The sequence below is a fragment of the Cloeon dipterum genome, chromosome 4, assembly GCF_949628265.1.
Source record: "Cloeon dipterum chromosome 4, ieCloDipt1.1, whole genome shotgun sequence".
In the NCBI taxonomy this organism is placed as follows: Eukaryota; Metazoa; Arthropoda; class Insecta; order Ephemeroptera; family Baetidae; genus Cloeon; species Cloeon dipterum.
Genome location: NC_088789.1, coordinates 5,041,968 through 5,061,087, shown reverse-complemented (window position 1 = coordinate 5,061,087; position 19,120 = coordinate 5,041,968). Strand labels below are relative to the sequence as shown.

General features: G+C 39.0%; 1 protein-coding gene across 2 annotated transcripts in view; it reads right to left on the bottom strand.

The window, feature by feature from the left end:
• Positions 1-19,120, bottom strand: part of Gycalpha99B (guanylate cyclase 1 soluble subunit alpha 2) — a 54,052-nt gene that overhangs the window by 23,572 nt on the left and 11,360 nt on the right. Inside the window, exons 1-2 of one of the 2 annotated variants that reach the window (XM_065489633.1) lie at positions 11,268-11,722; positions 4,661-4,731 (exon numbers count right to left, since the gene is read on the bottom strand). In XM_065489633.1, the coding sequence (XP_065345705.1) occupies positions 4,661-4,731; positions 11,268-11,315 (119 nt within the window). In that variant the 5' untranslated portion in view covers positions 11,316-11,722. Of the gene's footprint in view, positions 1-4,660; positions 4,732-11,267; positions 11,723-19,120 lie in introns of those variants that run through there. The other variant, XM_065489632.1, reaches the window with a different exon arrangement.

Genomic DNA, 19,120 nt, shown 5'->3' with positions numbered 1-19,120 from the left:
GAAAGAACATCGTTTGATAACTCGGGAAACCAGCCTATAAACATAAAAAAGGGGCTGGATTTTATCTTTTATTTACTTAATTAAAAGATATACGTAATCTTGGACTGTGTCAAGTTTGAGACGTGGTGCTCTCGCAAAACACTGTTGTATCAAAAAGCCAAGTTTGTTCTAATTATGGGAGAAAGAGGAAAGTTTGCAACAACGCAGGGCCGAAAAGAGCAAAAAGTCAGCTGCAAATAAAATAAAGCTGTGCTGAGTCAGCAAAGCCGAAGTTTCAAAGTTCTTTTAAGGGATTTTTAGTAATAAATATTTTGCCAACTGCATTTCTTGTGGTTTATTTTGACCTTTGCATGAAAAAAACTGCGTTTAGTTCGTACTACATAAGATGTTGTAACACCTCCTGTCTTACATATACAGATGATATATTTTTAAATTTAAATTAAAATGGTCATTTAAATTATTTTTTTATAGTAAACATATTTTTGGGGTTAAATATGACAGAGGCAGACCTTTAAGAGGTGTATCAATTTTTTATAACTCTAAACTTGGCAAGCTGGTAAATTATCATAAACTAGAAAATTCTCTGATCTTAAATTTTGATAAATTTTCAATTGTAGGCTGCTACTTTGAACCACACACCTCTTTAAATAATTTATGGGATGAATTAGTTGAGGCTTATGTGTACATTGATAATCCTGATACCACCATTTTTTGTGGAGACTTTAACTGTAGACTTGACACGAGCAACTCGAAAAGTGATTTGATTTCTTATTTCGCTATGGTCAGTAATTTATTTTTAGCAAATCCTACTCCTTATGAGAAGACATATGTCGCTAAAAATGGTTCGAGTGTGGTTGATCTAATATTTTGTTCTAAAAACATTCATCAAATGAAATTAAAAATTACTGACTCTTTCCTTAGGAAACACAGATTGCTCTGCTTTACTTTTTGCATTTCAGATATCTCTCCTTTAAAATTAGCAAATATTAACAATGTGGTAAAAATTGATTTCGATCGAATGCACGAACTTGCTATTTTCCCATATAAGAGTAATTTAAAAGACAATATTAGCTCTTTAGAAGTGGATAAATTTTATGAGAATATCAAACAACTTATTCAAGATTCCAGAACTAATATCAGCTACAAAAAGCGAATTAGTCAGCCTTGGTTTGACGCTGACTGTTATTCTGCGAGAGCAGATTTATTGTTTCTGAGAGATTTCACAGATAATTTTTCTAAATATCCGGGTAAAAATACTGAAAGAGATGAAGTCTTAGAAATTTTCAACGAATGTAAGAAGTATTACAGAGGTTTATGCAGAGTAAAGAAGTCTCTCTTCATTGATAAAAGTGATGAAAAAATAATTCAGGACTCCGAGAAGTTTTGTTTTAAATTACTGAATAAAAATTGTGATACTACGCAAGTCAATAATGTTCCTATGCATGAATGGGAGGCTCATTTTGGAGCGATTTACAACAATGCCAAATTAAGCGCATCAGATTCTCTAAATCTAAAAGACCTTTTAATAAATTACACTAAAAATCCTACTGTTAAATGGTTCCTAGAAGATGAAGTAAATTTATCTATTAAGGAACTAAAAATTAAGAAAGCACCAGGGCTTGACTTGGTAACAAATAAATGTTTGAAAGAGTTAAACGTAGTTTTAAATAGTGAACTAACGAAATTTTATAATATATGCCTTCAGAATGGTATTTTTCCCGATTCCTGGAAACTCTCTAATTTGAAGCTTTTATTTAAAAACAAAGGTAGTCCGGAGGATGTAAACAATTATAGAGGGATCAATTTATCCTCCTCTATGTTTAATCTTTTGGACAAAATGCTTAACAAACGTTTGTATTCCTCTCTAATCAGCTATATTCCATTAAATCAATTCGGCTTTATTAAAGGGAAATCTACTGTACAAGCTGTAAATTTACTTATTCAACATATTCACTCAACAGTAATTGTAAATAAGAGACCCCTGTACGCTTTATTTTTAGATTTACAAAAAGCATTCGATTCTATTAGTAGAACATTTATCTTTAAGAAAGTCGTAGATACAAAAATCTTTTCTTTTGAAGAGCTAAACTTGCTTGCAGAAATTCTTGACGTAAATTTTCTATTAATTAATGATGGTATTTCCGTTTCTGAAGAAATTTTACAGTCAAACGGGGTTAAACAAGGAGGGTGCATGTCACCCTTCCTGTTCATTTTTGCTATCAGTGATATTAACGATATTATGAAAGATTTCCCTGGCGTTAAATGCATTTTGTATGCAGATGATATTGTACTTTTAAGTGAAAATTTAAATGATTTTTCCATTTTACTGCCCAGAATTACAGACTACCTAGCTATAAGATGTTTAAAATTAAACGAAAAGAAATGCCAAGTCATGAAATTTAGAGCCGGTGGTCATGGTCGTTATAGCAAAGTAGATTTGAACTGGGAAAAACAGAATAAAATTACCTTCTGCTCTTCAATTAATTATCTAGGAGTCACTTTCCAAACTGCAGGTGTATGTTTTAGTAAACATATTGATAAGAGAGTTAAAGCCTCAATATTTGCTACAGGCAAAATTAAAAATTTGTCAAAAAGTTCTATTGTTACAGCCAAAAAATTATTTGATTTAGCTATTTCTCCTGTTGCCTCATATGGTATTGAAGCTGTCTGGAAATACTTGACTTTAAAAGACTTAAATAATCTTGAATGTGCTAAGTCTAGATTTTTTAAGAAAGCCTTATGTGTCGATAAGAGAATGAAATCAAGATTTGTATATGATCTAGTTGAGACTGATTATTTTGTAAATGACTTAAAGACAAAATTCTCCCTGCCGGACACACCTGTTTATATTAAATTCTTGGATAATATGATGCATAAAAAACAAAATATTCACCCTAATTTTTACAGTACCCCAGCTATGACAAACAAGAACTGGTGGCTACCCTATTGTAAAGATCGAAGTGTTTTTACGAGATACTCTTTCCATGGTTATCATTTTCTGTTATGTAAAGACAAACGTTTCCATCTAGATGTTTCTGCTAATTGTGTTTGCCAATTCTGCGATGAAAGCGGTATAGACATGTATCATTTCCTCAATTGTAAAAATAATACAACTACCTTATTTCAAGCTGCTAAATATAAGAAATTGCAGTTAAATAATATCGTTATATAATGTACTCTGTGTTGTACACCGTTGGTGTCTAATATAATAAATAATAATTAAATTATTCAACAGCTTTTTGAAACTCTGTACTAAACTACAAATCCCCTTGATTCCGGAATGCCTTCAATGATTATATGCAGAGAAATATTTAAATTATTATAGTATATAATATCGTATCCTATTCCAACGTTGTTTTATTGTAACTGTGATAAAAATTTACAATCATCTCGATTTTTGCTAAATTTCACATGAAAACCCAAAACTTGAACGCAGAATTTTGCTGAAAAGATGTCACCATTAAAAATGGTGTAAAATGAATTTTGTTTCATACTAGCAGTTGCACGTACTGTTTAGCGTCATTACTTAAAACATGACTGTATTTTGTGAACATGAACGCATTTAAAACGAATAATTAAGAGCCAACCCGCTGGGCAAGTAGATTTAGAGTGGGTCATGTTAAATATCCTCTGCGTGCGTCTTCTGGTCCCGAGAGCAGGGCACTTTCGCTTTTGCTCCGTAACGCAATTTCACACGCGGTCTGGCAAGCGTGAGTTAAAAATGAGTCGAGCACTTGATAATTAATGGTGACGATGAGGCTGTTCGCAAAATGCTTGCGTTTTACAAGAGAAGCGATTTGTCACGTAGCAGAGAGGGGTAAGCAAGAGTTTTCACCGTCGCGTGCTCGCTCAAGCAGCAAGGTCCTTATATTTTGCGAAAAAGCGCCTGCTGCTTCGTCTTCCTCGAGAATGGTGCCTTTTGTGCGGAAAAAGTGGGGGCTGAGCCGGCCCGGATTTAGGAGAAGTACTTTTTTGTTTGCCAAGGTATGCAGCAAAATGAGTCAGAACCGCGGAAAATTAATATCCCGGCCCGAGGCAGCAGTGTAGCATCCGTGCCCCGCTTGCAAACGAGTTTTCTTTCCGCGTGATTAAAATTTTTTGCCTTTTTTCGTCCTTGATTCGTCGGTGATTTACGCCAAGCCAGCCTGCTAAAAATGCGTATGCAGGCTCGCAATTCAGGGCTTGGAGATAAATTAGCGCGACTTATATAACTTTATTTTTATGCGGATGTTCATCATCAATCAAAAACTTTTTCAACCACCCCTGCCGCTTGCTGAAGGCAATGATTGGTATCGGGCTTTAATCAGTCTGATTACTCACTATGCCATCCCTTTAGCTTTAGATATTGGAGCAGTACGTCAGTGTAAACTTATTCAGTGCAATCCACTGTTTGATGTATAAATATTTATCAAAATGCTTTCCTTTGTCATAAGTGGACGGATAAAATTCTAGAGAGCATCCGGCGTCCATTTCACTGAAGAAAGTCCCGAGTTTCACGATTGCAACAGCAGCCGGACATAAATTGTCTCGCTCTGCACGTCTCGGCTTTATCCTCGGGCGACAAATCGAGCAAAAGCGTTACGTATCCGCTGGAGCGTCACGTCGGTATCGACAAACCCCTCATTGTTAGACCTACTTAATCAGACAGTATTTTACTCACAGCGTCTGGCGGAACTCGGTGAGCTGCTTCTCCTCGAGTAATGACTGCAGGGCCGCACATACTGATGGATTCTGCAACACAGAAAACGCCGATGATCGTTTTAGATTGGCTCACTGCTGCCTGAATCGAATTCCTTTCGCCGCGAGCGCCTGCTAACAGAGGAGGCAGGCAACCGGCTGCCTCTATGCGCTCAGCTGGTTGCATAGAGTCACCATCAAGTGTATCATCGTGATTATGGTTATTATTAAGCAGTAAAAGAATCATAAAAATTTTTAGTGCTGCAATTTTTTTAAATATTCATGGCATTTTAAAGAAAATAAAATGATTCATTAATTAAGGAAAATATAATTTTCCCTAAAATTATAATTTTTCAGATATTTTGAAATAATTTATTGTGCTCCAAAACATAAGTTTATGCCTCGCGATTTTTAGCAACAGACATCAACTGCTTTAATGAGTAGAAAATTTTGGATAATGGTGGAAAGTGGGAAAGATGCAAATTTGTTATTTTGATTTTGATGACAAGGAACAGTCTTAGGTTTTTTTTATTTATATAAGTTGCATTGAATGAAACATTGAAAAAAAGGATATTTAAATCCTACCCCCTCAATAGAAAATGTTGTGGTTTTTGTTTATTTTTATACAAGCACAAATCTTGTCTGAGCAGAAACCACCGAGGCGACAGGACCTTGGTTTTGATCGTTACTCAAAGATTAAAGCGATCTCTCCGCAGGAAATGCCGGGAAATCCAAAAAATCAGTGTGGTAGAGTGTGCGTTAAATAATTAGCAAGAATTTGCACCGCAAGATTATTAGCGCAACCTTTCGTCAAATTATGGGCGCATTAGGCAGGCAGCGTAATCACCAACGTCAGGCGGCCCCCGCTGCAAAGTGCTGCCGGTGGTCATTAAATATTTAGCAACCCTTCTCAAGTAACGGCTTTGGCCTCCTCAATGCGATTAAAACATCTAGCGGGCTTCAGCTGCCGGCTTTAATTACACCACCTGCGCCCCCACAAGATGTTCGCCTCTGAGGGCGCTCAAGGCCCACCGAAGCGGTGAGTTAAGAGGCACTGGTATGAATTTATTTTGGCACTGAATGCTCAGAATAATGTCATGTTTATTAATCCTCTTTGGCATTATTTTCGGTTCTCTGCACATAGCACTTGAATAGATGATAATGAAGCTTCGATGTAATGAAATAGTTAAGAATTTATTTTTATCATAGCTACCCTAGAGTAGCAAATTAGAAGCAGCTTCCTCGGTGCAGAGCAAGCTTTTTATTTTTACATATTTTACAATAATGCCCTGCTTCTCTAGATTATTTTATCTTAAATATTTGCGTTAAAAACAAAATTAACGCCAACTCTTCAATCGTTTTGTATGCTGGACATTATGTAAAAACACATTATAAATGACATTTAGAGATTAAAATTATAAATGGATATTGTTGAATTGCAGAATGAAATTTCCCACAGCACGCTTATCCCCATCTGAAACGGTTGTGTATTCCTGTGACACATATGATCGCGCCGTTCGATTTTCTGTGCTACTTAGTGACCTGAGTGTCAAGTAGTTTCTAGGACTTCCTATACGATAGCAAAACTATCTTAATGGATCTCTAGATCGAAAGACAGATAAAAGCAATTCGATTGACTTACAAAGCTGATTTTATTGATGATTAATGCTATGTCGTACCGAATTGCGTAAAATATTCTTGGCTTTGGTACTGATTAATATCTTACATCAGAGTTCCCATGATCCAGTCCGTTGCGAACCGTAAATAATGCAAAATGAGATTGTGACTGCAGTGCGGACATTTTTCAAAGTACGCTGAAGTGAAACGCGAATCTTTGTGCGTGTGCTTTGTATAACAAGTCAGCGCACACGCGGATGGGCGAGATGAATTCTAGCGCGGCTGGGATATAAGAGGCAATCATTCTTGCCGCGTAACAGTGCCATTACCGCCAGAGCAAGGGATACAGTGCAGCGTGCGAGGACGAGCGCGGAAAGAGACACTTAATAGCAATTCTTCACGTCATGTTATTTCCTCTCTCGTCTCTCTCTCCAGCCTGCTCCGGCTACAAATTAAGCACCCGGAATACACACCCTTAATCGCGCAAGTTATGGCCTTTGCCGTTCCACCCCCCAATCCTTGCCACTCGGCCGCCGTTCTTTTTTTTACTACTGCGAAAATGACTTCTTCTCTGTACTAATAAATCAGCTGCCGCTTCCCCTGGCCACCGAAAAGAGTATCCAATTTCAGCGCATACTCCACAAGAACGGCAAACAACTTGTGAGTGTGAAATCTAAAGGGGTTTTATACATAATAACTATGTATTTTATAATTTGAAATTAAATTAACATTGGAAAATTGGAAAAATTCCCAAGATTGAAATGGAAATTCCCATTTGTTTGTACGGTCAGAACGAGAAATTTAAAAATTGTGCAAGAACAAGGATAATAATCAAAGCAACAATTGGAGCACTGGTTTGTATGGCTTTTTCGGCTAAGCCCAAGTAGACCTGGCAATTGAAATACCCACTAGTCCCCGGCACATGCGCACACAGACTGACCGTGAATATTTTCTAAGGGACGAGCGTGGCTCGTTCACGCTCCCCACCGCACGAACCCAATTTAAGTCAAATTTTAGATATTAAACTAGCTTGAGCCCTCTGAATCTCAGGACTTCTTACAGACTCGTGATGCAAACTTATCGTGGTCGATTGCCCATTTTAACTGCATCTCTGTGGCAAAACTTCCTTTCGTTACTTTCCCTACATTTTAAACTTAACCATCTCGGATATTATATTTGATATCTTTATTTTGGAACGGTTAAATGGAAATTAGTGGCAAATAAAAATTCATAGACATTTGAATATTTTTCATAAACATTTATGCACTTATATAACAATTGGAAATTTTGCCCTAGTTATCAACCATACTGAATAAAAATTTATTCAACCTTATTTCCTGCAGGCATGATTGTGATTTTTCGTGAGAAGAAAATTGTTTGATGTTGCTGACAAGCTCTTGGTGCGAAAGCGAAGAAGCTCTTCCGCATGCTTGAGTTCTAGTAGTATTGAGACTTGGGAGTTTCAGCAAACCATCGCTCTTTGCGAATTTGCTTTTCTTCAGGTCAGATCACATTACAAAATACTCCATTGCAAATTTAATATAAGTTTGTCCTATACAATTTTTTTCGAATAAATGTTCTTTGAAAAGCACGATTCTTTATTTAATATTTTTATTGAACATGAAATTTTGTAACCAGTGAGCAATTAAAAAGTTTACCATTTCATCCGCATATTAATTGAAATTTACAGAAAATGAAAGCCATTGGTGTGCTCTTTAGTCTAGCAAGAGAATTACCCAGTCCAATTTACATATCAAAGCAAAATCTATTGCGGAAAACTTTGAAAAGACTCTCCGTGAAAAGCCACAAGCTCGTTGAACGAGACTCTTCGCTTCCTGCCTCTTTCACACACCTTAATGAAACGAGCCGCGTGTGCTGAATTAACATGTTTGCCCTGAAAAGGTGGCCAGGTGCGGGGGTGAACGTGCAGGAAAAAGCGCAGCATATTCATAGAGGGCAAAAAGGGGCTGAAAAGAGAGAGGCTGGAGTGTGGAAGCGCGGCCAGATTGATAAATGGGGCGGCCTAATGGAAAACGCCTCTCACCCCGTTCGCATTAGAAAAGGAGCTCGGCATACAAAAAATCGCGCGCGCTCTGGTCCGGTCGGTCGGCATCGGCTGGCGAGGGCAGTCATGTCGGACTAAAAGCCGCTTGTGTTCTGCTGACGGAGGGAGGCCTTTCATCAAGCCTGACAGATTGCACTGATGCCGCGCGCGCCTCTCTCGCCAAAGAAAAAACACTATGCACTGCGCTCCTTTTTGCTGCTCATTCGATTAGCCTTAATTTGATTCCCTTCTCTTGATTTTCTTTCATCTCAGATGGAATTCGATCCACCCACTCGCGTATTCCAACTTGGAGGGCAAAAAGTCTCTTGCCGAGCAATTACTGTCTACGATTGTGAAATACAATACGTGCAATGAGCAAAAATTCTATAGCTCGTCTCTTCTCACATATGCAAAGTGGCGCTGTATTGGAGCGAAATAATACGAAGCAACCAGTCAGCTCGATCGCATTTACAAGAGGATTTATCGCTGTCAAATGCAAACAAAAACCTAAATGATTTAAAACCGACTTCTTTCTCAGTTGTCTCTTTTATATTCAATCACTGCCATTTCTTAACAAATGCTAAGGGGAAACCGGGAAAACTATATTTTATGTAAGGTTAATTTTTCCTCGCAGTTTTTAATTTTCACCTCAAACATGTTTCTCGGGTACACTTTGCAAGGGTTTTAAAAGCTTTTAAATTTCTTTCAATAATTTATTTTTAAAATTGCAGTAACAGGTCTGGATTTGTTTCGGATGTAATGTTTCTTCAATATGAAAACTCTCGTACAATATATTCAAAATTTATACTGCAATTTTAAAATAAATTATTAAAAAAATTAAAAAGAAAACTTAAAACAAAGTAAGAAAAACAGTTGCCCAGTAAAGTTTTGTCGCACGTGCTCGACCTTTTAGAGGAAATGGAGCATTCCAATGCGTTTTTGTCCTCAAATCTCCACTGAGACTGACGAGGCTGCTGCCAATAAATCTTGTGGCAAATAAAAGAGCTGAACACACAAACCGAACTCCCTGGGTGATTGCACCGGCGGTCAGAAGTAGCGAAAACATGGCCTTGTTCGTTACACGACGCTGGCTTGCTAGCTTTTCATCCCCCAGTAGATTAATTTCCATTCCGCAGAGGGAGTGAAGCGGAAAAATACTATCAGCCGATAAGAGCTATGTTACAACCACACCAATAATCCATAAAATTAAGCTTTTTACCTCCTAAATACGTACCAGTGGAGAAAAAAAATGCATCTGAGAGGAAATTATGAAGGATAATGCAAGAAAAATTAAACTCTGAGCCGGTCAAACTTGCTTTAATTTTAACATAAATTTGTTAAATAGCTACTGTTCTGTATCAAGGATCTGGCCAATGCCAGGCTTCATTTGTAAACATAAAGAACACAAAATTAGTTCACATTTTTAAATATTGAAGCAAACAGCGATAATTATATCCAAAATAAAAGCTACGAATGGCTGTCGATATCCAAGTTAGATTTTTCCGCTGGTTCATGAAATTTTTGCTATCCTCCATACACTTAGAATTATTTTACTTGAATTGAAGTAGGGTATCTCCAGCTTTCAAGGCAGCTGGCTTCAAAGAGTGAGCAGATGAATGCGCCTTCAGGACTAATTTTCAATTAGGTGGTTCAGCTTGCCTCAGGTAATTCAACCACTTTGGCAGGCTGTTTTGGCTGTGGGCTCTTTCGGCTCTTTGGAGGCTCATTCAGGTTGAGTGATTCCAAGTTTTCAGAAGAGCTCCTTACCTCAGAGACGCTTCCAACTATCTGTCGTTTTCGCTCAAACAACTTTGAATATTATCATAATCCCATTTACAGGAAATCGAATCGGTGTTACATGGAAGAAACAAACATTCTCACAGAACTCGAACAGACTATAACTAGTTTCATCGAGCGCACACATGAAAGGTGTGATAATTGGCACCGTGAGCCCGCTGCCTTTGTTCGCAAGTTCCGCGAATAACACGCGAGTTCAGTTCTAAGGAGTGTGTTTGCATGCGCCGCTGTCGGCATCTTCTCTCTAGGCTCTTTTATCCCACCGCGTGTGAATTTCGCCCCAATTTCCCGAGTATAATTTAATAACAGGCGCTCTCATATCGTGCAGCCTCCCCAAATATTTGACTATAGCACAGCCCTCTCGGAATTTCTTAACTCGATTTAATCATAATTCCATTACAGTGGATGCTGGCAGAACTTTGTGGAAAAGATAACAGGAAAAGGGTAAACTTTTCAAGGGGGCATCTTCGCTTAACACGCACGATGTTACATTTTGTGAGTCGCGGACCTGTTTGATATAATATCTGGCTGAACGAGAATTCGAAAAGTTCCAAGCTAATTGAATTTACGATGGGAACTAACCACTTTTAAATTCTCTTGCAACATAATATCATATTTTTGTCAGGCCAAAAGGAAGTTTGGTCGGTGTGTGCTAATTTTGTAAAACTGGTTTAGAGACGCAGGATTAGAAGAAAAATTAAGATATTTTATTAGGCTGATTTTACTTTGATTAGTTTACCAAAGGTTCAGTTCCTGACCTTTATCTATTCTTGGTGGCCTTGGCTTTAAACATGATTGAATTTTCGATTTCTGTCTCAGGGTATCCAAACCACAATAAAATAACTTAATTTAATCCATCTCGTGAGCTTTAATTCTTCCGTGCAGTCCTTTTAAACCCGCAAGTTTCTTTTTAAATGTTATGGGAAAAATACTATTACAATGGAATGACACTTTCCAAGCATTCAGAAGCCTTTTTCCAAATTTCCACAGTTGCCAGTATTATGTTTGCTTGATCTTTTTCTCTTTTATTCAGTCAGGGTATCTAGTTTCCCGCAGACAATGATTTGATAAAAACTTGCTTGGCATGACCAAAAAACATCAGTAGGCGTTCCTGGGAAACTCCAATATTTACCTGACATGTGTGATGCTTTTGAATTTGAAACGTACGCACGTCTGGCATTGACAATCCCTAAAGATTGGCTGAGCTCTCCAAAATTGAACTGCTCCAATCACATTTCGACGTAACTGTGAGTAATGCATCTACCGAAATCGATGGGAACAAATTGCCCGAACTGATCGCAATCGATTTGCACCAAACATTGGTGCCTGTAGCGAAACAAAAAGCAGCACAATTGATCACTCTGTTGGCGTCAAAACAGACTCGCGGGCGGTAACGACTTCATTTCCAAGAGGAACGTGCCCTGCTGCCTTCTGGTTGCACAAACTGGATCGCGTAATGCGCTGACATGCCAATCGGTGGCTGCCGCAGAATTGATGGCGGGCGCTGCCTGGCTGGGAGAAATAATCGCACCCTGTCAGCGGCGAGAAATTAATTTCGCCCGCCGATGACACACGGCGAGCGACTAATGGTGCGATTCGTTCCCTTCCGTCCTCTCTGCACGTAAGGTGCGCCGCGCGGTCTGACTTTTCCGCTTTAAATCTCTTTAGGCTTGTCGGCACACATCGCAAGTGGGTCACATGTCAGAGTAGGTACGCCGACCGCAACAACGCCAGCAACTGCCCTTGCACCAACGCCTGAGATAATAAAGGAGTGATCGCTGTTCAATCCAACGGTGGCAATTTCGCAATCTCGACAGTACAGTGTTAATGCTAGTTAAAGCACGTCCATCCAATCAATCGATCCGCTATGCTTGGCTGCATAAACACCCGCTAATAAGGTGCATCCGATCATGATGCGAAGCAGTGTTGCATCACGGATACAGACAGTTGGATATCAAAAGGGAGCAGGGTGAATTAGGGCAGGATTTTCAAAAATTTATAAATAGAGAAGGAAATCTATGAAAATAGATCCGATCCTCTCGAATTTAACCAACACAATTGGCTGATTGAAAAACATTTTTTAATTGGATCACATATTTGCTCAGAGTCTGTGTTTTCGACCAAAATCAGGAACCAACCCTGTGCGATCATAAAAACATTTTGACATGGCTGCATTATGTTTTGTGGAAAATTAAAAACTACCATACAACAGTGAAGAAACAGAAGACTGTATTACAAAATGATTTTCTACCACTTTTTGCAAAGTGGGGAAAGTGATACGAACAGTATTTGCCTTTGTCAAGCCAGGAAGATAAATATAGAAAAATTATTTGCAGATGTGTTTAGCATATAAATTTAAAATAGGTTTGTTTAGATTAGAATATTTTCTCCTAGTAGAAATTTACTTAAACTAAATGATGCGGAGGCACATCAAAGTTTTGGTTATATTTAAAAACACGAACAGAAATTAACTCTGAAAATTCACATCCAAAAGAAATCATTGAAAAAAGAATCAATGGAAAAAAGAGGCAATCAGTCGGTTATACATAGGTCTATTTATAAAAACATTTTATTGAGGTTGTATTTAAATGCACTTGAGTTCTACAAGTCATAAACGAATTTTTAGTAGAGGGATACAAGGAGAGTTGAAATATGCCCATTAATTTTTAAAGATGTCATACGTGCTCCAGACAGGGCTTACAGGGAAAAACCGCCAGGAGCTTCCCAAGCGAAATCGTATGCGAGATTCGCGGAGGCGAACAAAATAAAATAACCCTCTGGGTTGCAGCGGCGCGTTTGTTTGTGCAAACGCATGTACACGTTTCAGCGAGCATCTACTGGTGGCTCACGTGTATATTGCGCAATTGCGATTTGCAGAGAGCAGACTGCGAGAGCGATTTCTTTAGAAAAAGCCGCCGCTCGCGGGCCAAACAAACTCACACACACCGCGAGATCCGTCGATGCAAAAAGCGCCGCCGTTTATTCACTCGCGCTGAATGAGTTAGACATTTTTCATGAAAAGCAGAGAGCTTCATTTCAGTTCAGAGCCGAGACGAAAACGGTGTGCCGCGCAAAAACAGCGGCAGGCGCAAAAATCTCGCCATTAAATGCGTCCTCCCTTTTTATCGCAGGCAGCGTTGCAGCAATAAAAATGGCGGTTTGCGCGCGTGCACACGCTGCTCCCGTGCTCCAAACTAATTGGCCTGTGCCAAACAGCTGACTGCGATGGGCTAATTAATGAGTCCTCTGGGTGGGATTCGCTTTTATTGCTCTCAATTGATCTCGACCGGGATGCCGCCAACGCCGGATGCGTATGCATTTAATTAATGGCGTTCAGGCCGAGAAGATGCGCTCAGCAGGAGAGTCAAGAAGGGTTGGCCCACTTGCACAGCTCGCCTTTTTATTATACCTGCTCTAATCTACTGGCGAATCGCTGTAAAATCATGCGAAGTGGAGCAAGCTCTCCTTTCAGCTTTATAGATCGACCCCATAGGACATGCTCTTGAGAATATAAAAGTTGCTGTTTTAATCTGTACGTGGTGCGAGGAGAGTAAAAAATTGAATGTAAATTTTTAAGCCACCACCACTTGGAAGTGGTTCAAATAATGTTCAAATTGTCTGGAAGAAACAAGAAACTAGATTATTTTTAATTAAGTGTATTTTATGATAGTATGTGCATGTGTAAGTGGATATTGTATAGTAATTTGCTTGTAAAATCAAAATTGAAGCAATACAATGGTGAGAAAGCGTGCTATACATTTTCCTATCCATCACTATGTAACGTTGTAAAGGTTAATTGGTTTGAGACAAGGTCTAACACGTAATTATTCAAAGAGAGAATAATTAATTTTTATTTTGTATTATTAAACAAAGTTTTAAACCAGTTAACGTTTACAACGTTACACCTCCCTCCGTGCCTTAATTTTCCATGAGAACAATTTTCCATGGAAAATCAATTCACAGAAATGCAATGTGCGTTTTAACTTCCCGCATTTCAGTTTGATTTTTCCCTGAAATAATACAAAAATAAATAATTCTCTCTTTGAATAATTACGTGTAAGACCTAGTCTCAAACCAATTAACCTTTACAACGGTACAGTACAACTAAAAAAGGTAAATTATGATTGTTTTAATTACTACTACATTAATCATTTTAATCTGCTAAAAATTGAGATAGTGGCATTATTTTTTCATTGGAAGCATTGAAATATATATCTGCATTAAAATTATCAGTTTTTATTTTATACTTGATATTTTATAACTCCGTATTAATAGTCAATTACAGCAAGAATATTATCCAATAGTGGTTTCATCCTAGTTATATAGAATTGATGATAAAACACAATAGCTACGGAAATGAATCCTCGAAAATGTACCATGTTAGGTCAAAACAGAAGTAAAAACTAAAACCTGTCGACTTGTCAGAAAACATCAAAACATCATTCGATATGTTGAATAGCTGATGCGTGTTCTTATTTCCTCTCCTCCGCATTTTTTGCACTTCTTCTCAGCCGGCAGCCCTCTCTCAGAAGGAAGAAGCAAAAAGGAAGTGCGGCTTTTTTCGCAATAGACATGCTGCCCGAATGACCGACAACTCGTCTCACGAAGAGAAAAAGCTACGCGACATGAAAGCAGGCAGCGTCACCAGCAGTCAGTCCAAATTTCACTTTGAGCAAAGATCAGGGGATGCGTTCAAGTCGGTCGATCTGTCGGCGCTGCTTTTCTGGTATGTCACACCAGTCAATACATGGCCGAGCCGAAGAATATGAGGTGCCGTGGATGCTCGAAACCTTATCCGCGCGTTTGCAGTCCATCATTATCACCGGGGCACAAAGAGCAGCTTTTCTGCCTTTGCAAAAATCCGACCAGAGATGGAAATAATGCTGCTCCAGCTGGATGGGTCGATGCTGATTATCAGGCAGTCTGCCCGTTCAGTCGTTTTGCCGATCAATATCGTAATATCGCGTGCCCAGTGGATTTACGTCGTGTTTTTCAATTTGCAAATTGACCATAATATATTGAATTTGTGAGAATTTGACTGCGTAATATTACTCTAGTTGATATATGGAAGGTCATCCTTCAAAATTATTCCGAATTTTACACTACAGTACAATAAATATCAAATATCATTTTCAAAATTTAAATTTGCGAGTGTAGCATAATTAATAATAAAAAACACGATCATCGTGAGATTTAATCAACGAAATGTAGACCTACAACCTGTTTAAGTTTGAGCGCATGTTGATTTTTATGCCAAATGAGAGTATTCTCTCCAACTTTTGGCTTGCGTTGGGAGTAAAAAATAAAAAGTAACGGCAGGGTGAACAACGCACCAAGGACTTTTCCATTTTCCAATATGCGTAAGAGAGGTAGAGAGAATAAAAGTGAGATGGAAGCAAAGGGAAAAAGTTACGAGAACGTTTCTCTCTGATATAGGTCACCCTGAGGAAGTAATGAACGCTCAAAGAACTACTGTATTCAAACTCTTACAAAGATCGTTCGTACTTTAATAATGAAATTTCTGGGCAAGGTATAACTGTATGGCACAAATTTTTAACGAGGGATTTTTTTTAAAAGAAGTACGCTTGTTACAATATTTTTATTTTGATCATAAATATTGTCCTTACTCTTTTATTTTCTATGATTTTCCTTTTCCATCGTTAGCTACTAGAAAATATGTTTACGCTGGTGATGCTGGTGATGCTGGCTCAAGGAGACGATCACAGTGTTCACCGTCTATTAAGAATATAGAGAAGAGCTCAAGCAAACATCAAGTTCAGGAAAACTTCGTGAAAATATAATAATGTCACATGATCTCTTTCTCGAGACAGCATTATAATTATCATCTTAAAATTATATACATAAAAATAAAAAATAAATTGACAAGATGAGTGATGAGGAAATTACGCTTCCCACATCATTATTATACTATTTTTGGATTCTCTTCAAAATTTCAAAACAAGCTCATTAATCCAGGCGGAGAAAATGCCTTGGTGAAATTTCAGAGCGTGAATCTCCTTTTCACATTTGAACGCGCGACAAGAAACGCACGCAACGACAGTTTTTGCCCGGTGCACTATCAGCCCAGATTGACTGATGGCAGTGTTTATTTATCTGATAAATATTTCATGCCTCGCAATCTCGTTCACCGTGGCGAAATTTCTGCTCTCTGCGCCGTCTTCGCGGCGCTAACGTGGAATCTCTCTATTTGCTCTCGGGCCGGCTTGTTTGTTCGCTGGAAATGGCGAAATCGAGAGGTTCATGCTCGACAGCTCAACAATTCGCAAACATTTTCAGCCGTGGTGATTGGTAGCGTAAAGCACAACTGAAGAGAACGCTAATTACAAATGAAATTCGTTTGCATTGCAATTAGGCGTCTGTTTTGTATTATTTACAAATCAAACATTTCATTCATAAAATGCATAAATTTCTTAGCGATTTAATAATTAAAAAAGTGACCATTCTTTTCGTTCTATGAATAGGTACTACCTCGACTCACTGTCAGATGTGGCACTGCGCAATTTTTCATATTCTTGGTAGGAAAAGAATTTCAAGACTTCATCCTCGTTCAGAGCTTTTAATTAACTCAACCAGTTTCGGTAATATCAGTCCACCATATTTCATGAGTATGCTATGCGGCTCACAAGACCAAGACTTTTTATGGTTTTTTTGCTGACAAAATAAAGGAATGTCGAATAAAATTCAAGGTTAAAGCAGTATCCTGAGCACCTAATTTGAATGCATTCCCAGCTGGAACGTGTAAGACAATTTCCCATTTATTTTGTGGCAATTTCCTCCGGCAATGATCGTTTGTCTTCGCTCAAGCAGTTTCAAGAGCGACCTACGTGAGCTCTTCGCCCATTTTAGAGGAAACAAGATTCAATGGGCAAATTTGACAAACAAAGCAGTGATGGGTGATGGCAGTTTCCCCTAGAGAACAAGGAAAACCACATCACAAGATTGTGTAGCATGGAAATTTACGCTTTTCGCTCGAACTCGCCAGTAAAGTTGAAAAGGCGATCTTCTTGGCGCTGCCGCATTAACGATTTTTCGCAGGAAAACTTCTCCTGTCCGCAACATAACATCCCTTGGTGCATGCAGTGCTATTAATATTCAGATGGAGAAGGGCAGTTGAAAATAAACAGTTTCTATATCATTTAATAGAGAGTTTGCAGAAAAATGTATTGTTTCTGAATGAAATAGATTTATTCAAATTGAAATCACTAGAAAACAGAAAACCGGATGATCTTTCTTACAGCTAATATGCCTTCTTATTTTTGGGGACATCTATTTAAATAAGAAAAGTATATACCGCAACTACCTCTTCCCTGTTAGAGCAGGAAGAAAGCGCTTCTCTGCTTCTAGTGTAATATCAATTTTTAAATTCAGCTTTTATTCGCGTTGTTGCCTAATGTATGCAGATGGAGTGGCAAGCAGAAAAGGGGAATCTCAAGGATAAGGGAGGAAATTGCCTAAAATTGCCGACCCTCGAAACGAGATGATCCGCACGTGAGAAAACACGGCCCGCGTCCAAGGGTCGCGTCTTTCCTTCCCTCTGCGTGGTGTGAATTAATTTCAGGGAAGAACACACATGTCGCAACACACATGCTTTCAAGGCGAGAATTATAGTGAATATATAATCGCGGCAGCGTCGCCCCAGGCCAGTTCCCATGCTTCGTTGGGGCTAATTTATATGCCAGCCCCTAGGCGCTCTTTTTGTTTAAAAATTAAGCCGGCGCCAGCGGCTGTCGCCTATATGTGGGCCGTATAAAAAGCAACCTACTATATGATTATTCATATTAGAGGGCGAATGATGAAAGCGGGCCACTGGGCTGTGTCTGCCCACGCCCCATTGCTGCCTGAATTTTGCTTTTACATGAGGGTTTTGAATAAAATCAAAGCGCGGTGGGGACGTGTTATTGATGTGGAAAAACGAGCTCGCTCGCTCGTTTGCTCGCATCAATTATGAAACGTGGATGCGTGCGGGAACGAAAGGTTGGTTTTTTATCAACTTGGGCTGCTGCGGCGGGGGCGGAAATTTTGGTTTGGCCCGCGGTTCAGTGACTCGAAGTTTTTTCGATTCTCGTGTGGCTACACACATTCTGATGTTTGAACTCTTTTGTTAATATTTGCAAACTTCTGTTAGGAAAGTTGGCGAATAGTAAACAATTCGGCGATGAGGTAAACTTTTAGCATATCTCTTTTAATTATCCTGCGGCAGCATGAAAAACCGAGGAAATCTTTTTTTTCCTTGCAGATGAAAAAAATTGCGTACAAAGGTTTGCACCGTGTTGTCTGCGCCTATCGGTTTGCCTATCACGCTCGGGTAGGGTAGGAATCTGCTGATCTCGTGCGCGTCCTTCTTGGAAACGAGACGGAAATTAAATTTGCTCGGCATCTAGCAGTGGGCGGCAAAGGCCAGGCTGTTGAGCCAAATTCCGAATGAGCAGCGTGAGTGCGTCCGAGTATTATTGCTTTCAAGATGGCTACATGCTCGATGGAAATATTCCGCCCGGCAAACAACAGGGACGCTGACCCACGCCTCTCATCTCTCGAGGAGACGAAGAGCCACTCAAGGGAGTACAACCTCAGTCGGTTGGGCGCTTCGAGAGCACCGCGAGCAAGTGCGCGCCTTGCACTCGGCGCTTTTCCGATAAACCAGCTCCTCTCGCAAGAATCGATATTACTATACGCTTGTATAAAAATTGCTGCTTAGTGCCGTCGACTGACTTATTCGTCCGCCGCATTTTTGGCCTCGGTGCGTGGGAGTTGATGCGTGAGAACAAATTCTGTCATCGCTCCTCAGCGAGAAAAATTGGACAACCGTCGTTTCGTAATTTTCTATCTCAGTAATCATGATTGGATTTTCCAGGAAGATATTGAATTTCTCTTCCTGGACTGTTTTCCAAGTATTATTTATTTTTAGGTCCTCAGGCAGATCTCTTAAAATAAGAATAAAGAGTGTATAAATGATTAAAATGGTTT